Source organism: Cucumis melo, chromosome 8 (assembly GCF_025177605.1).
Source record: "Cucumis melo cultivar AY chromosome 8, USDA_Cmelo_AY_1.0, whole genome shotgun sequence".
NCBI classification, from domain to species: domain Eukaryota; kingdom Viridiplantae; phylum Streptophyta; class Magnoliopsida; order Cucurbitales; family Cucurbitaceae; genus Cucumis; species Cucumis melo.
Genome location: NC_066864.1, coordinates 626,552 through 644,424, shown reverse-complemented (window position 1 = coordinate 644,424; position 17,873 = coordinate 626,552). Strand labels below are relative to the sequence as shown.

The window sequence follows — 17,873 nt, the reverse complement described above, 5'->3', positions numbered from 1 at the left end:
AAATATAACTCAGTTAATTCAAAGGAAAACAGGGATTAACTTTTTCTCTCTCATGGGCTACATGCAGAAACGCTCTATTATTATCCTGCCCTTATTCGTCTCTAACAGTTCTATATGTCCAAGGCACCTGAGGCTTATTTACATGTTGCCCGTTAGCTTTACATTGTTACCTCACTACATGATAAATGATGGATTGTTCACCCACAAAAACCAATTTCAATATCGATCTATCATATCCAACCAATAACTAAGAGCCCACAAACATGCTTGTAATGTTCTTTGAAATCATTTTACACCAAAGTAAAATCTAATATTTCATTAGAGTGTAGTATTTGACAAAAATGAAAATGTAGCAGATAGAATGATATACAGAAACAGGTAAATTATTCTTCAAAAAAATTTAATATTACAAATAACAGTTTTAGTACAAATAAAGTATGTCAAAGATACACAAGCCTACCTCTAAATTAGGCGACAAGTTCAAGCCACTAGCATCAAGACTGCGGACTCTGTGGCCCCTGAGATCCAACCTCTGATGCATCATATAAAAACAAACTTAATAATGATATTTTCAAATGCATGGATTCCAAACAAGAATATAGATAACAACAACAAAAATTTTCATAAAATGGATGAGACATCATACAGACAGTTCTATAGACAAATTTCAAGTCTCTGGTGACTAGTCAATCAACCTTGGCATGCCAAGAAAAAGATGTAATTGTTTTTCGATAACCAGAAACTAGAAGGGACAGGAGTAGCTCTATAGTTCATTAGTTCTTCACTAATTACTTTTTTGTTTATTGATTGTTCTTTTGTACTTCTTGCATTATGATGCTTTAGAATTGCCTTGTTTTTTAACTTCTTTGTACTTTGGAGTATTGGTCTCTTTCCATTTTGTGGCTTCTTTGTATAATGTAAATTGCGGTATCCTTTTCAAAAAAATAATAATAAATAATAAATAATTAAAAAAAAAAAAGGAACATAAAAGAGAGGGCAGTGATAGAAATGTAGAATTTTCCAGAGAAAGCATTTGTTTGTTATCCGGACACGTCTTATGGTGCCTTAGACAACAAAAAATTTCAGATTACACAAATACCCTTCAAAGCTTTTTAAGTAGAAAACTCGATCTTTAAAACTCATGTTATCTCTCAAAGGCCAAAGCTAACACTAAAAGAAGAAAGAAGAAAAGGTGTGTTAAGTAGAGTGATTTTGGAATGTGAAAATTAATGAAATTAAACTAGCCAAGAGAATTTGGATCCAATTATAAAGCATGAGTCCAGTTAAACCCGTACTATTTGTATTGCTAGCAACTTCTGCATATGGACAGTATAGCTGGTTGTTCTGCCAGTTATGAATTCCGTTTATCACAAACTCTAATTTACTTCCAATTTAAAGGTCAACTCAACTTAGGCATCAGTAAGAAGTAAGAATTTCTTTGTTTGTAGCTATTATGGATTAAAATCGATGATGGACTTTCGGTAGACAGTTACAAGTGAGACTCTAGCAAGGCAAAGGGTAGTATACGAATTACAACCTTCCAGATTTGTACTATAACATCAGAAATCAATCTCAACTTTAAAGACCAAAAGGCAAGAACAAACAAGTTCACAAAAATATGAGCTTGATGCCACGCTCCATTACCAATTATGGTTGAAAATAAACAGTGGATCATCTCTTTAATCAAAATGGCCTTCGATCCTAGTGGGAGGAAAAATCAGAGAAAAGTTTGTTGTGTCTATCGGTTAGCATGATGTGGTATGAAAATTAAATTTTAAAGTTTTATAACAAGAAGTACCTAGGCCTGTTCCATCAAGATGAGGAGGTGTACTTAACATTCTACTAAAAAAATTGTATAGGGATATAGGCTATTCCTTAACTCGTGAATGTAAAAGGAGTGTACATATAATTGATGTGTTGTGTATAACAGATGCATATAGAGAATAAACAGAAATTAGGTAAATGTACACCAGTGTCCCACACCCTAAGCCTACTTATTACATTATGACTAAGCAGTGAAGGGATGTGGCCACGCTGAAGATCGTGAAGATGAGCGTGCATAAGATTATTATTGACAAAGTTCCTTACCAAATCGTCACCCGCTTTTATTTCCACCTGAGGAAGACAAGCAAACCGAGAATCCCTGCTTTCAGGGGTTCTGCTAGCCTTTCTCTGTCCCAATGATCTCGAATTCTTATCAAGAGGTGAAGATAAAGATGAAGCTCTTGACCCACTCGAAACTGCAGGGGATCCAGCTGAAGGAGAGGAAACCTTTGAGATTGTCTTTCTAGCTACACTGCCACTACTGCCGCTGCTATCCTGGGAAGTGGAGGTGAGCCTTCTTGAGGTAAGAGAAGATGAGATCGATGGTGTTGACTTAATAGAGGACCTCTTAGCAGCTTCTTTACTGATTGCTTTATCAGGTGTATCCGATGGTATCGAAGATTTCAAACTCCTGTCTGCTGATGAAGTCAGGGCAGACTTTCTAGCCCCCGGTACGCTTGATCGAGGTGAATGCTTGGAGACAACTGAAGACAGTGAACTCCTTTTAAGTTCTGGGAGAGAACGCCTTGTCGGTTCAGATGCTGGAGTCCTCATGGCTGCTGCATTGTTAACATTGTTTACTTTTGTTGAGGAAGATGCAGGTGACTTCTCGGGCAATCCTCCTGTACTTTTTCTTCTAGTCACTGGAACTGAACCTGAAACTCGAGTAGACCCACTTGCAGTTGATTTGGTGACATTTGAACTGGAATCTAAGACTGTTTTGGATTCCATGCTCCTTCTAACTGAGCTAACCTTCGGTGCATCTGCAGCAGAAGGTTTACTTCTTTTTGCACTTGATGATGAACCGACAGCGGAAGCTTTTTGTGAATTGGGATGCTTCACAACTATATCTTCACTCCGTACTGGAACTGGAACTTCCAAGTTCGTTTCACCTGTCTGAGCTATGGAATCTTCCAGTTTCGCTTCCTCTGGTTGGTTTGAGGAATCCTCCATTCGAGTAAAATCTGGCCGAGCGGAATTCAAAAAAATATGGCAGGTAGGTCAAACGAGGCAAACTGAAACTGTCATCATTTTCTTATTCTGTTCACCAGATGAATTCAATCAGGAACAGAGCAAGCTTCAATACTCCTCGGTTCTTCAGAAGAAGGAAAAATCCAAATAACAGACAAAAACCAACTCGACCAAGCTCCTTAAAGCCGTCCAAAATTCTTCTCTATGCTCCCCATCAACAACTCATAGCAACATTCTTCAGCCAACAAATAAAAGGCACCAAAAAAAACCACACTACTAAATTCAAATCCCCACTGAAGCTTTCAGTACACAGAGCACACCACTTCAAAACCAAACACTACACTTCAATCCTGCACAAAATGAAGACCAGCAAGCTCAAAACAAGTGACCCAGAATCAAAACTATCGAGAAAATCACTCCAGCACAGAGAAACCAAACCAACAAAGAAACAATTCAAGCTCAAAATGCAGCACACAGAACAGAGCATACACAGAGAGCAAACTTACAAAAACAAACAATGCCTTGGATCTGAGGTAACAAGACAACGAAACAGATGGGTAAAATTTGAAATGGAGAAACAAGTCTAGGGTTTTTGAATTTGGCAGAGAGAAAGCTGAGAAAGCATAGGAATTTTCGCAGAGTGGCACCAAAAATAAAAAGCAAAAGCAAGAGAGAGAGATGGAAGAAGAGAGTGGAAAAACCAATCAGCTAAAAGAGGGGAGCAGCTGGCTGGGGCCACTGTCGGATTATTTGAATAAACTTTTAAATAAATAAACAAACAGATAAAGGAAATTTTATTATTTTGGAATTTGGAAACTTAGGCCTCAATTCATTTTGGCGGAAACCATTTTAATTTTCAAAGATGACAAAATTTAAGACATAAATAAATAAAAATGATTGAGTTGAGTTTAACTCGGACGAGTTCACTCGGTTGTTGGCTAAAAAGGTGGGGGGAAAAAGTCAACAATATATCATACTTGGCCTTTTCATCCATCATGTTCTGCTTTTTATTTTCCCTTTTATTTCTTTGGTTTGAAAAGATCCCAAAAGTTTGAGATTTCTACATTTTGGATAAGGAGTAATAATCAATGTTTGATTAACAACTTCTTTTTCTTGTATTGTTAGTTTAAAAGTTTTTTTTACGATGTCAAAATATGTTTTTAGTATCTACTTTTAACTTTTACTTCATCCAAACTAATTTATATATTTAAACAATACTTATACAATGATCTACTAACTTACTGTCTATCTCTATTGACGATAAACAGTGACATTTTATGATATTTTGTAATGTTTTGCTTCGTTATGTTATATATAGAAATAATTCTAAAGTCATTTTCTAAATTACTTTTTTTGATGAATGTTTCACTCGAAAATTAGAGGACTAAAGTGTAAATGAAACTTTACTAAAGAGGAGAATAAATGGAGTATTATGAACACGGGTGTTTTTATATAGTTTTTATAGTTATATAACGAGTATCACTGTGTTATTTAACTTTATTTTTACACAAACTTCTCTAAATTCCATTAATGTCATTGTTGTGTCACTATTACACAGTACCATTCATTACAAATTTTAAAACTTCAATCTCCTATTTAAATCAGAGGTAGGTCGAACATTTAATGTAGCATTAAATACTTAAATCTCGAGCTACTACTAAGCTTGACGCAACAAAATATGATGTAATTATTTACAATCATGCTTAACATTATTTAGCAATACAACCCAGGTAATATATATATTCAGTTGGTTTCCTTTTCATTATAGATTTTTAATATTTCACCATCGATTTAATATATTTATAAGTAATTTAAAACATTACCCTCCAAAATGTCTTGAATGAATCCCCACGCCACCTTGCTTGCTACCAAATTAATTCTATTCATGTATGGATGAAAACTCTATTATGGCTCTCAAGAGTCGAGACCATTACTCAAGGCAGAAGAATCGGATATGATAGTCGTATATTACTAGAAAACAAGCCAAGTATTACTAAGTTATATGAAACAACTATAATAATGTGATTGGTAAGTTTGCACGGTTAGACATATGAGTGTGGAACATATTTAGGCTTAAAATATGTTCAAACATTGAAAAAATTTCAATCATAAATTTGATCACATTTTCTATTGTATATGTGTGTGTAATCCATAATTAATATAAGGATTGATTTTTTTTCATATCTAGTATCTACATCCATTGTTTAGAGATTTTATTATGTTTATCTTATCGTGTCATCTTAGCAATCAATAAATGAAAATATATGCCTAAAACTAGGACTAATTATGTAGTGAACCCTAAATTATTCTTGTTTGGTAGAGTAGGTACATCACAATGTTGTGGTTTCCATTGACAAAAATCAGATCTTAGTATGGGTTACCGGCACCGACTTTGTTGCCGGTTGAACTTAGCTCATAGCATTGTGCTTTATAGAGCTGTGTTTCTAATTTTAGTGACCATTTCTTAACATGATATATAGGTAACAAAAAGGAGAACCGGCCTGTTGCGTACGAGAGCATGAAAAATATGGAAATCGAGAACTGAGGATGAGGCCCCAGAATGATAAACTGTGGCCCTCCAACTGAGTAATTCTCTCTCATGCTTGTCAATACTATGAAACACTTGCGTTACCCTTCACCAATAGAGTGTCCAAAAGTGATTTTAACAAATTTACGATTTCAGAATCACTCTTAGAAATGCTCATTCTATTAGCTTAATTACCATAATCAAACGGTGATCAGCAAATACTGACAACTTCAAGCCAACAGAACTAAACCATATAATAAGAAAAGAAGAAGAAAAAAAAGGAGGAACTCGTAGACTGGCGAAGGCTTTTTTTTTTTTTTTTTTTAATTTCAATTAAATCATACCAGTAAAGTACTTATTATACAAGCATATTAATAAAATAATTAGAATGTCTACGAAACAAAGAGACTACGGTGAATTATTCAACCTACCAAATATGACGTACAAATTACGTCGTCAGTTGCTTTAGAAAATATGTTGATGGTATTTCGGTTTCAAATAATGCATCCAACACACTAAAGATAAGACAACGTAAATTTATGCCTACTTTAAAGATCCCATGCATAATAGGTCTTGATATTTGGCATCAGTCAAATAAAAGCATTTGCCAAAGATTTTTTTTGAAAAAGAAAAACACTGCTAACTTAAACATAACTCAGTATGTCTTCTAAGGTTAAATCTTCCATAAATCATAAACTCTGAATAAAAAATTTGTGGGGAAGATGATAATAGTAGATTTGTATAATTTGATGATATGCTGTCATCTGATGATTATGTACAAAAGATGATTAATACCAAGTTGCAACAGCAAACGGTGGGATCTTGTGCTGTACTTTCCGATTTCTTCAGCACGTACTCGAATTTGATCTCACCATCATCAATATTCTGCACAAAGGCAAAGCTTCCAGACAGGAGAGTTAAGATAAACCTTGTCGGCGCCCATTAATAACTAAATGCTATTTAATTACCCGCAAAAAATTATATATATATCTGACATCAGAACCTTATCTTTCATAGAGATACCATCAGAGTGACAGACAAACATAAGACCTCAACTTTTCTACAGAGGGTGAGAAAGAATAATCAACCTATTATACCTTCACCTTGCTCCATTGATTGATGTACACAAGGATCTAAGAATACAATTCCCTAGCCAGCAAAACAAGCCTAAGGGTTCATCTACCCACGGGATCAATGTCGAACATATCAGTCAGCGTATCTTTTGAACCTACTTCCCTGCTTCCTTTGGGCTATTGTTGTCCATTGTTACATCATTGGTTTCTGCATCATTGACTGTCTCCTCACTAATGGTAGATTTTGATTTTATATCAATTTTTTCCCCGGATTTTGACGGATCAGGAGAATCCAGTTTATCGTGATCATTGGTTGGTGTTGATACCTGTCCAACAGCAGCTTCTTTATCAATCTCTGTGGATGGAGAGGGCTCTGTGGCCTGTGGTTCAGGAACTTCTGAAACTACTGCAGCTTCCCCATTTGGAAGTGTTAAAGACGAACCTTCATCATTTGAGGTTTCCCTCCATTCGACCCACTCAGGCGGCTTATCAGTCTCATTGGCCACTATTTCTTTTGAATTGTTTGTTACACTGCGCGAGTTTTCTGATGTCCCTTGTGATCCTGGGGAGGATGTTGCAGTGTCATCCAAATCATCTTCTTCACCAACAATAACATCATCACCACCATCATTGACGATTCCAGTCTCCTTAATATCAGGAGAGGGAGAAGCAAGCAAGCCAGTTGTACGATCATTTGCAATTAAATCATTCTCAAAAGCAAACCAATTTGAATTTGTAAAGAGAGAGCCGCTGTAAGAAAGGGAAAAGCAATTTAATTAATTTATGGTGAGAAAAGGGGGAATCTTCTGGGAAAAAAAGCTCTATTGTATTGACCACCCTCAACTAATAATATACCAAATAGGGTGTTCAAAAAACTTGGAAACCCGACCTACCCAAACCAAACCATAAGAGTTGGATTAAATTATACTTTAGGCTAGATTGGATTCAAAATTTTATAAAAATCGGATTTCGAATAGGTTCTCATGTTCATAGGTTTTTGGTTGGGTCAAACCCGAAATTATACATTATTATATATCACTCATTAGTCCATCTCCACCACTATTCGTGTGACTTTTCTTCTTTAATTATTATGAGCTTAGTCTTTTGGGAATGAGAAAATAAATGACAAAGGGTTTGTTAGAACAACTTCAAATTACATATATTTTCCTGGAAAAATGGCAAAAGAAATCTTTCTATCATTTATGTGTCGCAAACATAAAATTTTTTAAAACTTCACCGTATACTAATAAGGAGATTGTAATTGACTATTTTGTTGTTACTTTCCTTTTTAAGGAAAATGAACTTTTTCTTCCCTATTTCTCACAAACTTAATCTCCTCCATTGTTTTGTTGTGCAAATAACATATTCTTACAGTGGAAATCGCCTTATTATCACGGATGTAACACGATAGTTCTAGATTATCAGTGACCATGTGTTGAAAAAGAAAAAACATTAAGGAAACTGGATTTACCTTTCCTGGTCATCACCTAGACGCAGAGAGGATATAACTACTTCTGCAGATTCATCATCAAAATAAACATCCTGCAAAAGCTCTACATCAGAAAACACTTCTACTTTCAAGAGACAATGTCCTACAAGATCATCCCAAAATCAAAAGGTAAAGGTTACAGTCATCACACCTCATCATCACGTTCGAGTGAGCCCTGAGCCTGAAAAGTAAGAAAATAATTGGTGAAAAAGAGATATTATTAAGAATATATAATGCACATTCAATCGAGAAGTTTGTAGGCTTCAACTAAAAGTATAAGTCTTTTTCGTTAGAGGATACCGAACCTCATGACAGCAACCATTTAACTTCTCCCTAATATTTCTCTCATATACTTCTACAGTTGTTCTGGAAAAATGTAAAATATCTGAAACAGAGCATTCGTTCATCATCTTCAAACTTCCCTTACAATATTTTATTTCTTCGTGTTCTTTGCATTGTTATCAATCAGTATTGCTCCGGATGAAAAAAAATGAAAGGAAATGAAAGTGGCAGACCAGGTATAATACATGCAAAGAACCTGACATCCTAATTCTTGCATTTTAAGAGTCAGAACACACATATATTGCTACTCTCCATATCAGTTAGTTCCCTGCTCAAGGAACTATCATTTTAGAGGGACAGACAACAGTAATACAAAATCATTCAGTACCTCGTCCATATCATCGTTGCTGTAAATGCCATATCGAAAGGCTTGGCTCAAGTTATTAGCTAGAGCTGCAACATCATAGTCTCTGTCTTGGTAATCATCATCATCACTATCCCTAGTTCGATCCTGCAGTGCTGTTGGGCGCCTATAGAAAACAATAATTTCAAATCAAGAAGATATACTAGAAAAATCAATGCTAAGCTATAAAAAATAACCCAATGTCATTATAACAGTAACTCAAACAATAGAAGAAATCAAGTGCACTAGTGTAAATTGGACGATGATCGAATGAAAAAAAACTTGGCCAGCATAAAATGTGAGTAAAAATATGTAAAAAATAACAATAGCGTTGAACCATCATACTGCCACTTCTTGTGTTGATTGATGACCAGGTGAACCATGTCCCTGATCCATCTTTCTCAGGCAAATACCAATAAGAAAATCAGTTAAAACAATGACTGATCACATATTATAGCTGATGTGGTCAGCTCACACCAAAACAACTCCATGAATTCCAACAGTTCATACTGCCACTTCTTGTGTTGATTGATGACCAGGTGAACCATGTCCCTGATCCATCTTTCTCAGGCAAATACCAATAAAAAAATCAGTTAAAACAATGACTGATCACATATTATAGCTGATGTGGTCAGCTCACACCAAAACAACTCCATGAATTCCAACAGTTCATCTATACAAAGCATACTTCAGTTAATATCAGGCGAGAAGAAAGTAATTAATTGTATATCACAATCATTTCAATCATTCAAGGCCCACAGTACCTATATAGTGCAACATCATGGAAAACTAAAAATGTTCTTCCCCAATCTCTGGTTGGCTTTGGACTTCTGTTGGGTTTAACTTTAAAGTTCAAGGACTCTCTAGCTTTGGTTTCCAATCTGGAGACGATTTGTTAGGTTTGAAGTGTTTGCTTTTGGTTGTCTTCTCCTCTTTGTATTTCACTATATTTGTTCTTCTTTTGTTTTTCTCAATTTCTCAATTCTTCCGAAGGTTAATGTATCTTTGAGCATTAGTCTCAATGAAAAGTTATCTTTTCTTTTTAAAGAGGAAAAAAAAAATCTTCCCCAAACTTTTTGTGGATTTTGTTTTGGTTGGGTTGCCATAAGATGGACACTTGCAATCTGGGTGTTGTGCTGACCGTTGGTACTTGTAATGAAAAGAAGTGAAAAATAGCAAAGGAAAAGACATACCCACACGCCCACTGGTAGACATTTTCCAATGCATTACGCTTCAAAAGGACATTTGTTTGCCAGTCATTCCATTCAGTGTTTTCCTGTTGAAGAGAAGTATGGGAAAATTTAAGCTTGTAACGATGTCACTGAGAACTAAAAAAAAAAGAAAAGAAAAAAGAACCGACCTGCAAATGAGACTGAATCTCACTACTGTTGTTTGCCAGTTGAACGAGTTTGTTAGATATATGTGTTAAGTGGCCAATGTTTCCTATCCTAGGTGGTGATCTACCTTCTGCAGGAACTGTTGGCTGAAGAACAAGTAGGAAAGATGAAAAACAGAAACACTTTCAGAAACAACGATTAAAGAAAAGTAACAGTTAACCTAAAGTGGGTCATTGGCAATTCATGTAAGAACATTTTACAGATCTTGGTTGGTCTTTCTTTCTATTTTTCTTTTTAAAAAGATCCAGAATTGTTCATTAAGAAAATGAAAAGAGATTAATAAAGAAGATCAAAATAAAAATAAATAAATAAACAAACAAACAAAAGGAAAGAAAAACTGAAACCAATATAAAACAAAACTAATAACAGATCTTGGGCAGTCCGATGGTAACTAAATCTCAGGTTCAGTCAAAGCTTTCCTGACCGATATTTGGTTAAAAAAATTGTTTGGGTTCTGTCTTGGTGTTCTCTCTCCAAGCATTTTGCACATTAAAAACAATGGCTGTATCAAGCTTTCCATCAATCTCTTTGTTTTCTCAAGATCATAATTTTTCAGATAGATCGGACAATGTACATAACTTCTGAAAGACCAGACATCACTAGAAATTGAACATTTACCTTGTTCGCATCAACTGGCAAAGTGAAATGCTTTTCTGCGTTCAGTATCTTCCCCACAAGATTACACTCATTAAGAAGATGCAGTACAAGGGAAGAATTCTTGCTCTCTAAACATGACACTACAATATTTTCTACATGATGATGCAGAAAGTTATTGTATGGGTACCTATTATTGCAGAGAAGCAAATGTCATTATGGATCTCATCAACATTCAAGTTATAGTTGAAATATAGAAACTTACTCAAAGAACAAATCCAAAATACGTTTGATTGCTCCAAGGTTAATCAACTCCTCAGCAGCTTTGCTACCCACCGTGAGTAAGACCGATATGAACTCTACAATCTGAAAAACATCTCAAGGTACAATCAGGGGAACATTTCTAAATAAGAAACAGAACATTTTACTGAAGAGCATAATATAAAAGGGACCCAGAGAATCAAGGAGTTACAAAAATGCTGACCAATAGGTAAAAAGAGAATACTTTTCATCAATGAAAATTGATAAAAGAAATAATTGAATGAAATTTATAAAAATAAAAGTAAATTATTGAAGTACTGATTTTATAGTAGCCTATCTATGCTAACTTAAACCAAATGAAAGATACCTTCAGACGATGTTTCCCAAGAGGTGGCTGTAACTTTCCGTATGTAGTAACCAAAATTTTATCTGATGAAGAAACGTCCAGCAGCTTGAGCAACCTGCCTGAACAGATACAGACCACTACAGTATTCAAAATCTCCCGTGAAAAGTCAAATAACACAAGCAAGCAAGATTATATATTCTTTGTCTTCAACCTACGTTGTACATTTCATTACTTGAATGAAATCTATTTTTTCAGGAAAACAATAATTCTTCAAATATCATAATTCATAAAGTATGAAATTTATTCAACTATGAAGACCCAGCAAGTACAAGTTAATCAAATTGATCGATTAATAATTTCATACGATGCCCATTAATACCTTTGATTAACTGGCTTAATAAGTAAACAAATGATTGACTTTACAAGGCCCAATGGCCAATACGATACCTAGACTCTCCAACATGCCCTCTACAGTTTCCATAGTTGCTGAAACAGTAGATCCGTGAGTCATTTGGCGGTTGTACGAATAAGCTGTTCCAGCAGTTAGCCTCCTAGGATCCAACAAGGATATGCACACTGATAAAGAATTTATTAAAACAGATGTTGGTCGTGAATCTTCCAAAGCATGGCGAAACAATCTTCCTACAAAACTGATTGGAAAAGGAGAACCATTATTAGTCAACAATGACAAAATGCAGGTATATTAAAACTCCAGCAATGGAAAACATTACCTTGGACTGGAAATTTTAGCCAAAAGACCAGGAGGAGCAAATCGAGTAATAGCACAAAGTGTTTCTGCTGCATTAGAATGAACTTCTGAACAATCCTGAAAGAATGATCACATTAAAGATTTACCTACGACGACTGGAAAGTGCTCATTGAAGCTTTGCTAGGGGGTAATCTACCCTGCCCTTTAGGATGTATATCTTTCTTTGTTGGAATATAACTAAAGGCCTTTTCTTGTAAAAAAAATAAAACAATAGAACTCCAGAATAAAAGGGAGGTTCCTTCTGTTCAAAATCTGACATGTGTTCAGGCAAAACACAAAAAACTTGTTTTATTTTGAATAAGCTGCATATATATGACAACAGAGCAAAACAAACAAATTATAGTAGATAATTTGCAATAAGTTCTTTCTGCATGAGAAACATAATTTCTAACCGTCCATTTAGAATCAAGAAGTTATTATAAACTTTTTTTTCAATTTGATTTGAAAAACAAGAAACTATCATAGAATTTTATTCATTTCAAATCTTTCTCATTCCAAAGGAAGTAAAAAAGATTTAATCGTTTCTTGAACTTTTCTGGAGATGAAAAAATTATTTTACTAATATACCCTTTAAATTAATTATTTGAGGATGAGCAGTTCGCCAATGGACTCTTATCAGGAGTATGGATACCACCAAAAGCAAGGTTCCAAAGGAAAAATGTGACAATCTTGGGAATGCTATTCTTTCCTAAAAGCTTTTAGCCTTTCAGTAAGGTCCCAGTAAAAACTGGCTAGCTTTGGTGGAAGGAAAGCAAAGTGCGGCGAAAGCTGAAAAGTTATGTGAATTCACTAAGAAAAAGATGTCTCCACCAAATGAGAAGGCAAGTAAACATTCTTATGGGCGGAATGACTTCCTCAAGAAAGTGACTTACTGAAGAACTGAACTTGTCCACTATCATCTCCAGCACATCAGTCTCTTCAATCCACTTCATTGACTCTGTATAGCTTGAATACAAATGTTCATCGGCGCCAAGAAGCCTAATTAAAACCTGTTGAGAAGGAATGGTTCCTATGAGCTTCACAATGTACAGATGTAAAGATGTAAAAGCACTAACGCCCCAACCCAAAGATGTTGCTCCAACCATGTAATTAAAGATAAGAAACTAAAAAAGTTAGAGTAGAAGTAACCACTAACAAGCAAAACATTAATTCAGATACCGCATTGCAAATAGCATAAACCATTATTATAATGAAAGAGTTAAAATACCAGATGCAACAAAGAAAGGTGACCAACAACCAACCTCCATGATGGAAGTAATTCCTATCAGATCAACTAGCTTCTTGACAATTGCTTCATGTTCCTGGAAATCCATGTGAGAAGTGGATCATCAGAATAAAGTGACCACATATTTAGCTTAAACTTACAAACACGGGAAAAGTTTTTAGAGAGTTCCATTGAGGGGCTAGAAAATTGATCAAGTGTGGTCCTCACTTTTTTAACATGTTTGCATTAATTTTTCTCTAAAGAAACCACCCAAGAGTTGATGTCATTTCATTGAAAAACATTACAAAATGTTATCAGAAAGATAAAGAGAACTGAATGATAAAAAATGGAATTCCAACATCTTGAGGGTAAAAAATGCAATAAACATTTGCAGATTAAGAAAATTTAAGCAAACGACAGCATTGTCCCACTGAACCCTTCTTCCTTCTATTATATATTGACTATGTGATATCAAACAGATACAACACAACTTTACCTGGCAAACTCACTGTACTTCAGTGATGTATAAAATGTAGAAAGTCAAGTGAAATTGAGAATGTCTCAATCGGCCATACTCTTAAAAAAGAAAAATAGATTAAAAAATTTAAGGGAAAATGGCATACGAACTTACTTGAACATATTTCATAAATGGAATTGTCTTCCGCAACAATAAGCATATAACAACCTGGCAAGGAAGTAAGTTTACAAAACAGATATTCCAAAAATCTTTCCCGTGAAAGAAATAGAAAGTGGTTGAAAGTTGAAACAAGTGAAAGACTAACCTAATATGGAGAAGATAATTCAGAACTAAAATATTATGAAAGTGATACCTTGCTGAAGTAGCCAGCCAATAGTGTGCTATGAGAAGGCTTGGGTTCTAGGAAGGAAAATAACAAGTTCATCAACTGCAAATGCCCACAGCAGCAAATAAGTAATTGATCTATCTTTATAGTTTGTAATTTAATAGGGGAAAGAAAGCAAGTTCTCCACCTCTTCATCCTCCACCAATGCTTTGAGAATTATATCGACTTCACAAGTAAAAATTTCACAAGCGATGAAAGGAAACCTGGGCAAGAATATGTGAGAGTAACAGAATTTAAAATGATAAAGAGAGAAGACATGAGGAAGGACGTATGGAATGCGGAAGCAAAAATTACTTAAAACTTCGTTTCTTCTCAGCCTCTTCAGGAGCTTCTTCAACAATATATCTGATGAGCTGTTCAATCTGTGTTCTTTCTCTCAAGCTGCAAAGCAAGAAAGCAGGCACCACAATCATCAATTAATGGAATATAACAAAACCTCCTCGGTAAAGCTCACATATATCTATTCTAGTTTTTATTATCTGCCCAACCATCAAGGTTGGTACTTATTATATGACCTAGTTGCTGCAAAGCAGTTTGCTTAACCAATGTACTACAAATTTAAAAAACTAGCAATATAGCAAATAATAATAAGTAGAATGGATGGGAATTACAACACAACAGGGTGACTAGTACAGCAAGTACTATCAAGGCCAAATACAATCAGAGTTACATGATCCTATCAATTAATTTCTCATCACGTGTTAGCAGCCTATCAACCAACCAAACGAAAAGATATGCCAATATGGACCAGCAACATAGAAGAAAAGGAAAGATGAAAAATCAAAATCGAAGAAATATTACAAGTTAATAAGTCGACTATTAAGTGCTTTGCATTCCTGAATTATTTCATCCTCATCTAGAAGCTCATCTAACGTAAAATTTTCCTTATCCAAAATTGTCTCCACCTGCAACAAATGAAAAAATGAGTAAGAAACGCACAGTTACATTAAAACCCAAGTAAAGCTGGACCATTTTATCCTCCTATTCACAGAACAAGTAGAATTCAATATAAAAGTGCTCGTGCATGACTAGATTTTAAATTCTCTGAAACCAACGACGAAGTATTCAAATGAACAATAGTTCAAACCTCATTAGCAGATCTCCCACACCCATGGAGAACTTGCCAGGTAAAGAACCCCACCTTCCTAGGCATCTTAATCCTCTAAAGCACCATAAAGACTGACACACGGGAGAAGGATTAATCACATACTGATAGAAAGACTTGCATAAAAAACCCTTCCAAAGGATTGGGGCTCCAAAATCTAACGTCCCTACTACCTCTTTTAAAGAGGATGACCCTCAGTAAAGAAAGAAGATTATATTGGTCTTTATTGATGTAAATAAATAAGGAAAGAATATTATATTGGTCTTTATTGATGTAAATATGATTGTATAGGTCTTTTGTTCTCTATTTTACTTTTACGGTATCTTTTAGGGCTCTCTAAATCTACTCATGATTATATTAGTCTTCTATTCTCTACATATGATTACGTTGGTCTTCTAAAGGGGTGTCCCTATTGATGTAAAAATGATTATAATAGTCTTTTATTCACTGTTGTACTTTTACGCTATATTTTAAGGCTCTCTAAATATACATATGTAACTAGTGTGTTTGATATGGAGCATTTTGTCATATTGTCTCTAGCATCATGTAGCAAGGTACCAATGCTAGAACTCTGTAGGATTAGAGTCAGCCAATCAACAAAACCCCAATGTTCAATCGCCATCTATTGGATCATTGCGCTACCCTAGCCTTTGTCCATTGCACTAACGAGCAACGCCTGGAATATTTTCTCCCAGCCAACAAGTTCAACTCCCCTCGTTACTCACATTTTGTCTATAAATTCTTCTCAAATGTGGTACCTTGAAAGGATAATATATTTTTGGTTCGTAATCCTATTCAACGGTAACCAAATTGGATTTTTGACATCTGAGTGGTAGCTTCATTCTGTTAGGTTGAACGATCAAGTTTAAGTAACTGAAACAGCCGTCTTTTTCTTAGCTGCTGAATCATGTGAAAAGAAGCGAAGAAAAGGTGATTGACTTTTATTTTTCCTTTGGCGCCCTCCCACAGTGGAGTATGGTACAATGGATAGATTTACTGGATACTTCCAAGGGTTTCCAACGGAATTACAGATGCATTATAGTTCTCTTTCGTGGTCATTCGTTAAAAAAAACTAAGAAGAAAGAAGACGGGAAGATGACAGATTACATTCCTATCAATTGTGAAATATGCAAATCAACCTTGACGTTTGCAAAATGGTTTTAACTCTGACTTCATCGATTATCAGTTTCAAGGAAAAAATAAATGATAACAACAAAATAACGATAATAAGTTACACCACTCCTGCACATCTCAACGAAGAACCGGGAGCATGAAAATATATGAGCTGACAGGAGACGGTATGACCGGATCATGTGGACGATAATCAAATTAAAAATGGAGAAAAATAGAGAGGTTGAAGACCACGCATTGCGAATTTGGTGAGTTGAGTCATTAAATCAAATCGACGTTCTCAAACTTCATTTTCCTCCCCATGATCTTCACCGAACCGCGTATAAAATCTAAAATGTTGTCGACAAAATTCTTCTTCCGACATGAAATTGAAAGGATTCGCAGTACACAATCCACAGTAGAGCAAATGCTACAGCAAAAATTGGATGGAGGGTGATAAAACAGAAAAACTCACAGGAGACGCTGTGGACAATCCGGCCATGCGCCAAAACATGTTGAATTGGGGGAAAAGATTGCCAAGCAAAACTCAGATCTGCAAACCCAGAAATCGAACCGCCTGGACGACCCGCCCTACCAAGGATCTTCAAAAACCACCGAGACCACAGAAAAAGCAATGATCCAGAGTCGCTTCAACGAAACCCTAGAGAAGTATAATCTGAAAGTGCATGGATTGGAACAAGCTGAGATGGATCGAAAGGAGGGTTTGAGGAGCAAAGCAACGATAGAACAGAATGAAAATTTAGAGAAGCGCAAATAATAATAACCTGAAATCGTGGAAATGTGATAGGATGTGATGCAAAAATATGCTTTTCTTCTTCTTCTTTTCTTTTCTTTTCTTTTTTTTCTTTTTTCCCTGTTGTTTGTTATTTTTATTTAAACTTTAGTAACTAGAAAAATTAAAATTAAAATTAAAATTAACTTACATTTAAAAATAAAATAAAATGAATCATGTTTGTTATAATTTATTATATCTGCCTTTTTAAACATAAATATCTTCTTGCGAAAATTGTGAATATCATTCGAAAACTCCTTTCCTTAAAAGAAAAAAAAAAATTGGCAATAATGCTAATAATTTGAGCAATTTTTTTGAAGGTAATAATTAATTATTGGCCTCAAATGTTTTGTTTATGCACATCCAACTTATTATATTTACTTTCCAAATATATAGACAGATGTATATCTTGTTATTTACTAAGAAACAAGTGGCGCTACCGCCAGATGTTTTTAGATATAATTTCCAATAATCTTGGAGGGGATTCTTAATTATTATAAAACTTGACACAAACCCACGACACAGCGTAAGCTATTTATGTCTTTTGAAAAAATATATATTTCTCTTTTCTTTCTTTTTCTTTTTATTCTTTTATACAAAACTTTATAAAACCGTTTGAATATAATACCAAGGCCACTTCCA

The 17,873-nt window shown here is 34.9% G+C and overlaps 2 protein-coding genes across 3 annotated transcripts in view; both read right to left on the bottom strand.

Annotated features, from left to right (window-relative positions):
* LOC103484321 (187-kDa microtubule-associated protein AIR9) overlaps positions 1 to 3,728 on the bottom strand; it is a 42,365-nt gene extending 38,637 nt beyond the window's left edge. Inside the window, exons 1-3 of one of the 2 annotated variants that reach the window (XM_008441336.3) lie at positions 3,522 to 3,728; positions 2,089 to 3,365; positions 461 to 532 (exon numbers count right to left, since the gene is read on the bottom strand). In XM_008441336.3, the coding sequence (XP_008439558.1) occupies positions 461 to 532; positions 2,089 to 2,997 (981 nt within the window). In that variant the 5' untranslated portion in view covers positions 2,998 to 3,365; positions 3,522 to 3,728. The other variant, XM_017043837.2, reaches the window with a different exon arrangement.
* A 2,760-nt stretch (positions 3,729 to 6,488) lies between these two features.
* Positions 6,489 to 17,242, bottom strand: LOC103484319 (uncharacterized). Its single transcript, XM_008441334.3, has 19 exons — positions 16,914 to 17,242; positions 15,025 to 15,128; positions 14,518 to 14,604; positions 14,351 to 14,426; positions 14,191 to 14,265; positions 13,992 to 14,045; positions 13,398 to 13,457; positions 13,029 to 13,145; positions 12,119 to 12,213; positions 11,835 to 12,037; positions 11,409 to 11,506; positions 11,046 to 11,146; positions 10,805 to 10,970; positions 10,150 to 10,272; positions 9,983 to 10,065; positions 8,775 to 8,916; positions 8,256 to 8,285; positions 8,087 to 8,157; positions 6,489 to 7,365 (listed from the first exon to the last, which is right to left on the bottom strand). Exons 1-19 carry the CDS (start codon positions 16,950 to 16,952, stop codon positions 6,771 to 6,773), a joined length of 2,319 nt encoding a protein of 772 aa, XP_008439556.1. The 5' UTR covers positions 16,953 to 17,242; the 3' UTR covers positions 6,489 to 6,770.
* Positions 17,243 to 17,873: the final 631 nt, after the last annotated feature.